At 40.6% G+C, this 14,498-nt stretch overlaps 1 protein-coding gene across 1 annotated transcript in view; it reads right to left on the reverse strand.

The window, feature by feature from the left end:
• Positions 1–14,498, reverse strand: part of CRLF3 (cytokine receptor like factor 3) — a 39,122-nt gene that overhangs the window by 22,039 nt on the left and 2,585 nt on the right. Inside the window, exons 2-4 of the mRNA XM_080825310.1 lie at positions 4,204–4,411; positions 1,308–1,395; positions 647–824 (exon numbers count right to left, since the gene is read on the reverse strand). Coding sequence (XP_080681436.1) covers positions 647–824; positions 1,308–1,395; positions 4,204–4,411 — 474 coding nt within the window. The remainder of the gene's footprint in view (positions 1–646; positions 825–1,307; positions 1,396–4,203; positions 4,412–14,498) is intronic.

The following is a 14,498-nucleotide window of genomic DNA, read 5'->3' on the forward strand; positions in this document are numbered from 1 at the left end:
ATATGATTTAATACAGAAAATTCTCAGCAATGTTGAGAATATGAAGAAACCACATTTTAGGATTTTTTAAAAGATTTTATTTATTTATTTGAGAGAGAGTAAGACAGGGAGAGAGAGAGAACACAAGCAGGTGGAGGAGCAAAGGGAGAGGGTGAAGCAGGCTCCCCACCAAGCAGGAAGCCCCATGCAGGGCTCCATCCCAGGACCTTGGGATCATGACCTGAGCCAAAGGCAGATGCTCTACTGACTGAGCCACTCAGGTGCCCCCCAGGATTTTATTTCAGAAGTATCAGTTCAGTGTGGAACAGAAAATATCAGATACCCAATATTAGCTATCATCTTTTGGCTTTTGTAATAAGCAAAAATGGGAGAGATCTTCAATTTACTAAGGGTTAATTTTGGGAAATCTGTGATGGGAAATACTGTTGTGATACAGAGATTGTTAAATGTACCTTCAAAAACAATTTACCTCAAATGGGAAGAGCTACCTGCTTTTGAGTTCCTGTGAATTCAATTGTAAAGCAAAAGGGACTTTTGTTTGTGAAGAGAAGAAAACGTTCAAAGGTAGTTAACAAAAAAATCTAAAATGCCCTCAGATTTCAAATCCATAATGTTGAAGCCGCTTCCACAATTCTTAATCACGCACCTTACACCATCGAACAATGATGCCTCCTGGTTTCTCTATTAGCTCTTCGATCTGGACTGGTGGGCGAGATGCTACTGTCCCATGCTTGAAAATGTGGTCTTTCACTATGTTCAGAATTGAGTCATCCAACTGAGCGGACAAACAAGGCACATCAACCAGTAAAGGCACTTCTGGTAAGCTGAGGAAACAAAGCTTATGTGTTTACGAGGATTTTAATGAAGGGTTAAAAATATGAAGCATAGTTTAGATCAGTCACATACTACATAATGATGCTGAAGCCCTCAGGAAATAATGCTAATGACAGTAAGGGCTGTGGAAGATATTACATAAAGATTCTCTTCCCAAATGAATATAAGCAAGAAAAGAGAAAATTGGTAGGATCACCACTGTCAAGTTTATACCAAAAAATCAGTTTCAGTACGTTTAGAATTTCTTAAAATTTAATTCTTTTACATATTAGAATTGAAGAAAATCTATAGTAATACTATACCAAAAATTACAATGGCAGCTATTTCATACCACTAATACTGGTATTGGGCAGTGAATCTTGAAATATATATTTTCTATCTCATTTACTCAGAATCTTTAATGGGGGGGAGGAGAGGGAATGCAGGCAGTTTAAATGCTTAAAACTAAGCCTGAACGGCACTAACTCCTTTACCTGTCCAACTGAATGTGTGAGGCCTTTTTGGTAAAGTTCCACAGTTTTTCATTCTGTTCTCCTACACCACCAAGAATGGCAATCTCCCCTACAATCAGGAATGAGAGAATAAATACACCAGAAAAACGGTCACATTATAAAGTAATCACTACAGCTCATGTCTAGGTGGTCTCTGGTTTTCTTGCAAATAATTCTTAAGTGATTCCACAGTCAAGTTCCCAAAAAGTGAAAGTAAAAACTATTTTAGAAGTGACTCTAAGGTGAAGCTCACAAAGAAAAGGGATAAATAATGGTAACATTTTACCAGGAATGAAAGATTCTGCTCTGTATGAAGAAATCTGATCTGTTGACCATTTTTACACAAAGGAGAGGGTCTAGGTCCTTTTTTCCATCTCTCCTACAGAATCTTGATTTACAGAACTCCAACATGAGCCAGAACAGATATTACGCTGATAGAAAAATAGAGCATGGGATCTTTTTTTTTCTTAGAGAGAGAGAGAAGAAGATGCGGGGAGGGAAAGAGGGAGAGGGAGAAGCAGACTCCCCACTGAGCAGGGAGCCTGATGTGGGGCTCAGTCCCAGGATCCTGGGATCATAACCTGAGCCAGAGGGAGACACTCAACTGACTGAGCCACGCAGATGCCCCACGGGCACGAGGTCTCATAAAATCAAATGATACAGCTGTTTTCCTAAAAGAATATCACATATTAGAAATTATTCCACAGAAAAATAAAGAAGAAAAATTATCTAAAGGCATTAAAAAAAAATGACCAACTTCTATGGCCTTCCACACCCCCCATTCCCTCTGAATGTGCCCTGGAATGCCTCAAGTTTTTTGGGACCACAGGACAGGACATTCTCCCTCAGCAAGAGGAAAACAGGACATATTCAACACTGCCTCAAAGACCTCAAAATTCCATAAATAAGTTTTTATCCCTTGGGAGGGAGGAAAGAGGTTGAAATTCAAAATATTTCTGAAGTCTAAAACCATTTAAGCATCAGATGCTGTAACAAACAAGTTTGTGCCTCAAAGGATTTCTTTTCTAAAATAAGAACTTTTGTCAGTCCTCGGGGTGAGGAGTAGATACCCCTGACCCATGAACTGCTTCTGGGTTTGTTTCCCAATGCAAAGTCTCTCAGGAAAGACACTCTGTGGCCCCACGAAAAAGAATTTTCTCAAAGGCAGTGTTATGGTCAGTGGCAAATATGCAGTTCTCACTGAAGATGAGACAAAATGTCATTAGCACGTAAAGATAACAGCAGTGCCGATGAGTGCTGTGAAATGTGTAAACCTAGCGATTCACAGACCTGTACCCCTGGGGATAAAAATACATTATATGTTTATTAAAATAAAAAAAATTAAAAAAAAAAAAGATAACAGCAGTGCCACATTCTAAATGGGACTGAAAGGAGATGAATTTCCAGCAAGAGTGACAGACCGGTGAGCCGTGCACCCTCTTCGTCCCATGTCATTCACAGCACTCAGGGCAGGATGGGTACTTTTCAGGCTCTGGCTCCTTTTTCCTCAATTGTCCTTTCAATGCTGGCATTGCCTACCACGCTCTCTCCTCATAGGACACACTAGCTTTGGAAGATTTACTAGCTCCCATGGAGTCAGATTCGATGTCCACACCATCAATTACCATCTTGCCACACTGATCTCTCTCCGAAGCCACACACCACATGCCCAACTACAGCATCTGGGTATCCTGAGCATCTCAGACTCAACACACCCCAAACTGAATGCCTCACTACCCAATGAAGCCCACCTTTCTCCTTTGTTTCCTACATCAGTAAACAGCACAATTCAACCTGCTCATCCAAAATCCGGCTGGTTTTGGTCATCCTAAATCCTTCCCTTTATTCTTCAACCTAGCTCCAGGCAATCACCAATAATCGACGCTCACTGATAGGTAAACTCGTCAATAATTTTATCTCTAAAAAGTCTTAAAATCAGCTCCACTTTGTCTCCACCATGATGAAGCTCACTGTCTTCTTCATTTCCTGCTGGAGTAGTGCTACATCTTCTCAATTGGCCTCTTTCACCTCCAGTCTTAGGACCTCTAATACAATCTCCAAACTACAGGCAGCATCATTTTTTTAAAAATGCAAATCCGATTGTGTAACTCTGCTGCCTAAAATACCTTCAACAGACCCCTGATATGCCATTCACTTCCTGGTGATGTTGCTTCTGCTTCCAATCGTGCTGTTACCTCCATTTCTTCCTTTGTCGCTTAATGAATTCCTTCAAGACTCTGTGAACTTCTCCCACAGAAAGCTATCCTTCACTCTCCCACAGCTAAGCGCTTTCCCTTCCGTGCTCTTGTAGGTCTTAGATCTCTCTCAGCACGTATGCCTCTCACTGTGCTGTGAGCCCCTAAAGGCAGTACATTATTTAATGTACTTGACAAAGATCTGTGTAAGGGAGGAAAGCGGACATGAAGACAGGAAGATAGCAAGGCAAGATCTGGGCATGCTTTAACCACAATAATTGGCTGCAGATAGGTATATAACCACTACGATTTCAGGAGTAAACACCAATTATAATTTTTAACCTTCTAAAACAATGGAATTAAATTCTATGAACACTCTGAAAAATACATGAACAGACTCAAAAGGACCTTAAAGTCACAGTGTTAGCAGTGAATAAGATACTACCAAAAAACCACCTGAGAAAAACCATTATCCCTTGTCTTATAACTGATTATAATTAACATTTTAACTACATTCACCCTGGGAGACCTCACTGTGTATCTGTCATCCTATATTACAAACTATTCAGAGGTAGGAACATGCTAAGCACCCCACAGATGGCAACAAACCTGCTGGCACCCTGAGAAATTAGCGAAGAGCCAAACTGAATGTGCCCCACTTGATAGGCTCCCTGGACTCCCACCTTCTTGGACTAAGTCCTCTGCAGTATTAACTCCGTGCTCTATGAGCTTCTGGCAGTCATCTAGAGGTTTAATGGTTTCCTGTTCAATCGTGTCCACCTCTTGCAAAAGGGTCACCAATCGCTCATCCAGGAGCTTCCCAAGGGTTCCCTTTAAATCATTAAAATGCTGTTTGAGGACATCTCTTGTCTGTGATGCACTTTCTTTGATCTGAAAAGAAAGAACACAAAAATTCAGAATTGGAATCTCTAGAAAAGGTTAATCCCCAGGTACCACCCCTAATCCCAAGGCACTACACAACGATCACCTTCCATTTGTTGATAAATCAAATGTGATTCATTTGCACAAACTTGCAAAAATGCACAGTACTGGCCTTCATGTAAGACAGAATGGGCTCAAACCGTGATTCTGTCATTCACAAACTACATCCGTCTGGTCCTGTTAATTAAGCACACCACACCTCAATTTCCTTATTTGTTAAATGAATATAATGCTTACTTCATGGAGTTGCTGTTAACAGAATTAAATAATCTATGTATTATATGCTTTGTAAAATTACTGGCACATTGTTGTTCCCAATTTAAAAAAATATTAGAAAGTATCATTATCACACAAAGTAGTTCTTGGCAATAGTATGTTTCAGTACAAAACAATTTTTAAGTAGGAGGGGGTTAAAATTCATTTTACTGAAAAGTAGTACATAAATGGTAAATCAGAAAGCCATACTATAGGGGCATCTGCGGGGCTCAGTCAGTTGAGCATCTGATTCTTGGTTTCAGCTCAGGTCATGATCTCAGGGTCGAGGGACAGAGCCCTGTGTCAGACTCACACTCAGCATGGAGTCTGTCTGAGAGTCTGTCTCTCCTTCTCCTTCTCCCTCCACTCCTCCACACCTCTAATAAAAACTAAATAATAAATAAAAGAAAGCCATACTTTTAAAAAAAATCGCCTAAGGGATAAAATGCTCTCATTATACTAAGAGAAAGCTAAGAATTTATTTAAAATTCAAAGGGGCTCATAGCAGAAAATCTTAATGAAAACACACCTCTGGGACAATAATTTAATCTTTTCTGAGTCATTTTCCTCTTTGCAAATCTCAATGAAAGGTTTACAGACCCCCTCTTCCCAGTAAATGAATATTCCATACCCTAAAGAAATTCATTCAATTTCAGAACTTACAAATTCCCTCAAATCTCAACCATGGCTGGCCTGCAGCAGTAATTCTGAAACTCGGTTTGCAGAAGAATCATGTAGGCTGCCAGATACAATTTAGAGTACAGGGCTCCATCCCAGACCTACTGATCCAGAACCTTTGAGGAGGGCTGGAAGGTATGGACAGAGTTCTTGTCCACAACCACCCCTGTGATTCGGCAGCTCACACTTTGAGAAACATTGCCCTCTGGTCCACAGAGCTCAGATTAAGAGCTGCTGCTCTGGGAGATAGGAGAGGGGAATCTTTACAGCTCACACATATTTTGAAAACGAACCAGTTGTCTACACAGATACACTTTCTTTTTTTCTAAGATACAGACAACACACAAGTCACTCACTTAACAGGAAAATTCTAAAAACCAAATAGTTCTGAATCAAAGCAAACACACATTTTACTTTGGTGATATTACCATATTAGTTTCATAATAACATTACTACATTTATTACTCTAACCCTTTGGCTAACTTTCTTTCCAAGAAAGTCCAAGTTTGAAGTCCAAGCAAATCCACAAAGCACAGGATTTCAACAGTTAATAGAGAAATTTAGAAAGTTTTCCATTTATTCTCTAACACTAAATTTAAAAAGCAGAATACAGGGGCGCCTGGCTGGCTCAGGCAGTTAAGCATCTGCCTTCAGCTCAGGTCATGATCCCGGAGTCCTGGGATCGAGCCCCGTATCAGGTACCCTGCTCAGTGGAGAGCCTGCTTCTTTCTTTACCCCTGTCTGCCAGTCTGCCTACTTGTGCTCTCTCTCTCTGTCAAGTAAAAAAAGCACACACACACACACAAAAAAAAAACCAAAAAAAAAACAACCCACCACCACCAACAACAAAAAAGTTTAAAAATAAAAATTAAAAAGCAGAATATAAAATTGTTTTCCAGAAACGTTCACAACCATGTAAAAACAAAAAGTGTCAATGCTCAAGGAGTACAAAAACAAAATACAGGGGAAAAAAAAAAGATGAGTTTGATTGGCTGAAGTGGATAATGGAAATAATTTTTTCTCCTTTTGACAATAATGTAACTTACAATAGTGTATGTGCAATAAACGGTGGAATTCGTTAAATCATAAAGAAAAAGAGAGACCCTACTATAAGTTTAATTGTTAAGTAGTCTCTGTACACTTACAAGGGAGCTTCCATGAATTAAACCAAAGCCGAAATTTAAATAGAAAGGGAGGGGGCCGTACTCAAAATGTTCTGGTTCATTACTCATCTGTGGGATCCTGGGTCCTTAAGACTCACACCCTAACATACATAGCACCTGGGAAATACATGTTGTTGAGTAAAAATGAAATTAACTGTGTACACGTATAAGGCCTTTTAAATTTTTTTTTAAAGATTTTATTTATTTATTTATTTGATAGAGAGTGAGAGAGAGCAGGAACTGGGAGAAGGTCAGAGGGAGAAGCAGACTCCCCACACAGCTGGGAGCCTGATGCAGCACTCGATCCCAGGACTCTGGGATCATGACCTGAGCCGAAGGGAGTCGCTCAACCAACTGAGCCACCCAGGTGCCCATATAAGACCTTTTTTAAAGAACCAGGGAGAGCATGTCTTATGATTTTGATACATCGCCTGAAATACTGTTAGAAATACAGACTGTTAGGCCCCACCCAGAACTACTGAATCAGAACGGACATTTTATTTTTATTTTTTTAAAAGATTTTATTTATTTATTTATTTATTTATTTGACAGACAGAGATCACAAGTAGGCAGAGAAGCAGGCAGAGAGAGAGGAGGAAGCAGGCTCCCTGCTGAGCAGAGAGCCCGATGCGGGGCTTGATCCCAGGACCCTGGGATCATGACCTGAGCCAAAGGCAGAGGCTTTAACCCACTGAGCCACCCAGGCGCCCCAGAATGGACATTTTAAACAAGATCCCCAGGTGAATCACGACAGACCTTATAGATACCAAAATAAACGAAGACATGTTGAAGCACTGTAATACAGTTCACACCCCCACCACCAAGAGGAAATTCTGCAGTTCAGAAGCATACAATGAGGTCCTGTCTCACTCTTTAACGGATACAGCACACACAGGAAGTGCATTGGTTAGGTAAAGGCAATTTCCTCTTTAGAAAGAATTCAAAAGCTTGAACAGTTTCAGTGTGCAACTATGTTTTGTTTTTGTTTCAGAACCACAGAGGAAAGAAAAAGAGGAAGTACGTGAACATAAAGCAGTGAGAAGACTGGCCAGGGGAGACTCCATTTCCAAGCGCACCTCCTATACTTTCATTATAAACATAGTCCCTTTCGTTTATAGAACACCAACCACTGCTGTTTCATTTGCTTGGCTTGAAGGAACTAAATAAACCATGCGTACTTCTCTGCTAAGTGATTCTTCTTATCTGATGTGGTACCACGGTCCGTGTGTGCCCTGTCTGCTCATTAACTTCACAAGGACTCTGAGAGGTGGGTCTCTACTGTCTACACTGAAGAGGGTGAAGCTTGAAGAAGTCAAATAACTTTCCCAAGGCTTCACAGTGCCAGAAAAAGTCTGACTCCAAGGACCATGGTCTTCCCACTTTTCCCATTTTCAGAAGTTCCCAGGCAAATCTATAAATGATGTACAGACTGCAAACACTTCCTGCTGTAACTTTTATTTCTTATCCTTGCATATCAAGAATCATGTGGTAGATAACCACACAGCCCCAAATGCTACCTAGCCTTTCTAGGGCAAAACAACTGCGATGTTAGTAACAAAGCAGATTTAAGTAGAACAAATGATACACAACTCAAGGTCTTAAAAAGGAAACTGTCATATACACTGTTTATGCTGATTAATAATATTCAAACCAATTTTTCACTAAAGCCTCTACTATAATAGACCATTAAAACTCACTTCCTGGGGCACCTAGGTGGCACAGTTGGTTGGGCATCCAACTCTTATTTAAGCTGAGGTCATGATCTCAGGTTGTGGGATCAAGTCCTGCATCAGGCTCCAAACTTTGTGCAGTCTGCTAGGGATTCTCTCTCCACTCCCTCTACCCCTCTTCCTGAGCGCACACACACACTCTCTAATAAATAAATCTTTAAAAAAAACAACAACTTACCTTTACTGCAGTTTAATCCGTAAGCAATTGTATTTTTAAGGTTTTAACAGGAGGATGAGTTCACAAAATGCCAAAAAGTCATCAAGTTTACACATCGGTACTAAGGTTTGCAAAAGCCTAGTAAATATATACTTCACAGCCCTTGAAGACAACAGTGACTGACACATTTTCCTCCACAGTTTAGCTACTAAAAAGCTCATAAAACCTATGTAGAATTTGACTTAAAACATCTGTGGTCTTCAGTAGCAATATAAAATTGCTACATCAATATAATACAATAATAATAAATATAACAGCATATTTTAGAAAAAAGTACCAGAATCTCCCCTATCTCCTCTAAAACATGCATTTTTTAAAAAGATTTTATTTATTTATTTGACGGAGCTCACAAGTAGGCAGAGAGGCAGGCGGTGGGGGCGGGACGCAGGCTCCCCACTGAGCAGAGAGCCCGATGTGGGGGCCCAATCCCAGGACCCTGGGATCATGACCTGAGCTGAAGGCAGAGGCTTTAACCCACTGAGTCACCCAGGCACCCCTAAAACATGCATTTTTGTAACTTTATAGAAGAAAATAATTTTTAACCTCCAAGTTTAAGAATTTATTTTCCCAACTGGTAATAAGAAACTGAAATAATTTCATTTTATTTTTAAGATTTCATTTTTTAGGGGCGCCTGGGTGGCTCAGTGGGTTAAAGCCTCTGCCTTCGGCTCAGGTCATGATCCCAGGAACCTGGGATTGAGCCCTGCATCAGGCTCTCTGCTCAGCAAGGAGCCTGCTTCCTCCTCTCTCTCTGCCTGCCTCCTCTCTGCCTACTTGTGATCTCCGTCTGTCAAATAAATAAATAAAATCTTAAAAAAAAAAAAAAGATTTCATTTTTTAAGTAATCCCTACACCCAAAGTGGGGCTCAAATTCACAATCCTGACATCAAGAGTCACATGTTCCACCCACTGAGCCAGCCAGGCACCCCAAAACTATTTAAAATTAGACACTGGCTTTAAACACTTAGCTAATAAGAACATAATGATCAAAAATAAAAGACAAAGTAAATATATAAAATAGTCAACTGAAATTGAAAAAGCCAACCAAAATGTTTCTTCTTGGTTCATGTGAAATGTACTGCATCAGCTCTTCATCTTCACACTGACACCAAGACCTTAGTCACTAAAAATAATGATGACGATGACGATGATGATGGTGCAGCAATAGTAATACGGCAACAGCTATCATCTACTGGACACCTGCTGTGTGCCAGCCCCTTACACACATGGTCTCACTTAAATGCTACCACAACCCTATGAAGAAAGCATCTATAAATAACTAACATAGTGGAGTCAGAGACATAAACATGCCCACATCAGAAAGCTAGAACAGTGATAGAGAATTTGAATTGTATGACCCACTTAGGGACTTGTAAGTGCTGCCACATGTCCTTCTTGCCTTTCTTACAGTTAGGCTTTCTTTTTCTTAACGCCTATTTGAAAACATTCAAAAAGAAAATTTTTATTATAGGATTTGGCAGTCTGTTATGTGAGGGGCCCCCAGTGAACCACGAACCACATCTCCTGATACTGTATCGCCGTGCAGTCCTCCCCCCAGGAGCACAGCAGGGCCGTGACGAGCACTTGCAGGCCTATGTGCATAGCCACAGAGTGGGATGGAGGCTGTGCCAGCTCCAGGTCTAGCAGCCTAGCAACTGCCACTCGTGCACTTTTGAGGGTCCTGACCCACCACGTAAGATGTCTGGCTACCCTTCTGGAGAGTGGAAGGGGGAGATGAGAGGGAAGGGTGGGAGGAAGGGAAGAAGGCTGGCAACCAGGCCCAGCCATGCCAGCATTCCAACGGAGTCCTGCAGCCACTGAGGCTCCAAACAGGTAGGTGAATGTTCTTTCTTGAACATTCCAGCCTTAGCTGCCATCTGACTGCAATTACTTGGGTGTTGCCAGCAAAATCAGAACCGCCCAACCCAAGTCCCAGTCACTCCCCAGAATAGTAAGCAAGTAAGATGGCTTTTTAAGGCGTTACGCTTTGATATAGTTTATTATGTAGCAAAAAATAACCAAACCATACGAGAAAACAAAAGTTTAATTCTTGATTATCTGCATTAATGATTAGGGTGCATATGATCAAGACCACGAACAATCTAAAAAGAATGTGTGCAAAATTACACCCACGACATTCATAAAGGCACTTATTCAATATTTATTGAGGTCTAGTATGTGCCAGGAGCCGGGATTATAAAGATGAATAAAGCATGGCCCTGACCTCAAAAAAACTGTCATTCTGGTAAAGGAGCTAGTTGCCTGCACACGTAACTACGATAGAAAGTATTAAGTTCCTTTTTTTTTTTTTTTTTAAGATTTTACTTATTTATTTCACAGACAGAGATCACAAGTAAGCAGAGAGGCAGGTAGAGAGAGAGGAAGGGAAGCAGGCTCCCTGCTGAGCAGAGAGCCTGATGCAGGGCTCGATCCCAAGACCCTGGGGTCATGACCTGAGCAGAAGGCAGAGGCTTAATCCACAGAGCCACCCAGGTGCACCCCCCCCTTTTTTTTAAGATTTTATTTATTCATTTGACAGAGACTGACAGCAAAAGGGAACAAAAGCAGGGGGAGTGGGAGAGGGAGAAGCAGGGTTCCTGCTGAGCAGGGAGCCTGATACGGGGATCGATCCCAGGACCCTGGGATCATGACCTGAGCTGAAGGCAGACACTTAACCAACTGAGCCACTCAGGCACCCCCTCCATCAAAAATTTTTAAAGATTTTATTTATTTTTGAGAGACAGAGGAGGAAGAGCAAGGGGGAGGGAGAGGGAGAGAATCTCTACCAGACTGTGTGCTAAGCCCTAAGCCTGACACGGGGCTCAATCTCACAGTCCTGAGATCATGACTTGAGCCAAAACCAAGAGTTGGAGGCTTAACTGACTGAGCCACCCAGGTGCCCCTTTCTCTATCAAAATCATACCTATACTACAGTTACATTGAAAAAAAAATATCTACACAGAAAACCTGGGCACCTCTGTGACAAACAGTTTGTCATTAACATCACTGATTTTAACATTATTGATTCAGAATACAGGTTTTAATTCTCATCTATATCCTATACCTCAAGTGAGTTTTGAACTCAATAAGCGGCTTTCAGAGTGCCATGTTTAAAGACATTTGTGAAAAGACTTATTTGAGAAAAGACAACTAAAAAGCCAATATAAACATGTGGTCTTCTGAACACAAATATGTGTGTGCAGCTTTTCTCCCCACTCTTGGCTGCTGACTATTTAGTTTTGCTTCTAGAGCATTGCTTCTAGTATTTTGGCACACCTAAGTCAATACATCTCAGCCTACCACCAACAAATGCTCCATAAGTTGCTAAATGCTCCATATAATACTAGCCAAAAGAAAAAAAGATGGATATGAAGTTGCATATACAGTAGTCCCTTAATTTTGCAAAATAATAGGTCTAGAAGGACACAATAAATGTAACAGTGGTTGTCAGTAAGAAGTAGAATTATAGGTTATTTTAAAATTATTTCATCTGGTCTTGGTTTCCCCAGTTCTAGATTTAACCTTTCCTTAGGACAATTCGGTAAGTACTACTACAGTAACATCATTTTCAGACAGATTTTTGGGCTGTTTTGAAAATGGGTAACAGAAGGGGAAGTGGGAGATAAAAGAAGCAATAATAGCGTTCTTTTCTCTGCTGAGCTACTAAGGCTTCCTGCCCTGGTTTTCTGAAATAACATTTCTCCCCCCACTGACTTCTAGATCTGTCCCAGTCTTTAACTAGCATGCTATGAGTTTTCAAACCCCGTGGGAATAACCACCTAGAGAAGACACGGTATTGTATATTAAGAGTATCAAGACTGCTCGTTAAATCTTCAAAAAATTATATGAAATCAACTATTAAAAAATTGAAAACAAAACACTATAAAGACAAATGGTCACATTACAGATATTAAGACATGATAGGATAAGCACTAGCTTATTGTCAATTACTCACTTGTGTATCACTGCATAATTATCTAACAAACCTATGATATTTCAAATGACATTTTGTTTTGTTTAAAGGAGGCTCTATGGGCGCCTGGGTGGCTCAGTTGTTAAGCATCTGCCTTAGGTCATGATCCCAGGGTCCTGGGATCCAGCCCCGCACTGGGCTCCCTACTCAGCAGGAAGCCTGCTTCTTCCTCTCCCACTCCCCCTGCTTGTGTTCCCTCTCTTGCTGTCTCTCTCTTCGTCAAATAAATAAATAAAATCTTTAGGGGGAAAAAAACCAAAAACAATAAAAAGGAGGCTCTATGCCTAACGCAGGGCTTAAACTCATGACCCCAACATCAAGATCATGTGCTCTACCAACTAAGCCAGCCAGGTTTTAATCTTGAGGATAAATAACAGCAATTTATAACAACACACTTACAGTTTGATTAAACTATAGAAATCAATGCAGAGCTGACAAATTGGTAATGGTATACTCTAAGGCAAATGTGCCTCGATTTTTAACGTGCATTTGTATCACACCTGACAATCTTGTTCAAGTAGACTGTGATTTAGTAGGTCTGGCCTGATTCTTGCATTCTTTGCAAGCTCTCAGGTAATGGACCACACCTGTGGTAGCAAGGACCAAAAGGACACCACTGGCCGGAGGTAGGTAGGCTCTTCAGCAAATAGTATCTTAATTAGGTAACAGGATCGGGCCCTTTACTCTGAAGAGAAGAGACTTGCTTGCTTTCATCAAGGCCCTGAGAGATACTGAATCACACTAAAAGGCACATGAAGGCCGAAACGTTCATTTTCTAGCAAGAATTGTAACTGTATACAGACGAGAACAGTAGTATCTCTCACTATAGGCACCTCCATGCCTCAAACTAATCCTCCTTTGATAATGTACAAAGAAGGAGTTTCTGGACCTGCAAAGCTTAAGGATTAGGCCCCAGACGATGGCAATATCGTCCCGGTAGTATCACTCTGTGAGGCCCATCTGACTGGCCAGCTGACATTACCATGTGACATCTTGATCAGCTATCACTTAAAATGAGCGGGAAAGTCAACCCTGTACAAATAAACAAGTAACAAAACCACAACGGAAGTGAAATTAAAAATGAAGACACAAGAATTTAGGTTTTTCCTATTTGTTTTGTCTTTAGGAGTAATAGTCCCAACACCCACGAACAAAGGGAAGAGTAAATCTGCGAGAGCACTAGTCTATTTCCCCTCACCATGGTATTTCTAAGAGCTAGAGGTATCTCTGACCCACCCGGTAAATATTTACTGGGTGAATGAACAATTGAATTTAGGGAGAGTGGGTGTTAATTTCTTCGGTATTTATATCTTAGTACCAAGGATTCCAGGGAACTATAGAGAACTATTCTTAATGATTTCAACATCATTTAGGCCAGGTTGGCTGTAAACATTATCTGGTTTCCTGAAGACAACAAGAACATCTCTCTAGCCTTTAACTTATTTGAACAGTAAGAGTTACAGACTACCAGTACATTCCTACACAGCACTTCCTTTTCTGTAAAGACAGAGGGTAGGGCCTAAACTTAACCACAAGAGAAACTGCCACATGCTGGCAGTTGTTTTTGACAGAATAACAATGTATGTTTGCTCTTCTCCCTTCTCGATTTTCATAGACATGGCTTCTTAACATGAGACAAATTTCATCAGAGATTTTTAAAGCATAAGAAACAAAGGCAAAGACAAAAAGGATCCCAAGGGCTTGAAAGAGTTAAAGAGAGTTACCATACAACTCTCCGATTCCTAAGTATACACTGAAAGAACTGACAACATATCCACATAAAAAACTTGTAAATGAATGTTCACAGCAACATTATTCATAATAGCCAAAAAGTGAAAGTAATCTAAGTGTCTACCAATTGATGAATGTATAAATAAAATGCAGTATATCCATGCAACAAATATTATTCAGCCATAAAAAGGACTGAAGTACTGACACATGCTACCACATGGATGAACCTTGAAAACACGCTGAGTCAGAGAAGCCAGTCACAAGGGGCCACAGGTCGTATGATTCTATT

The sequence above is a fragment of the Martes martes genome, assembly GCF_963455335.1.
Source record: "Martes martes genome assembly, chromosome: 16".
NCBI classification, from domain to species: domain Eukaryota; kingdom Metazoa; phylum Chordata; class Mammalia; order Carnivora; family Mustelidae; genus Martes; species Martes martes.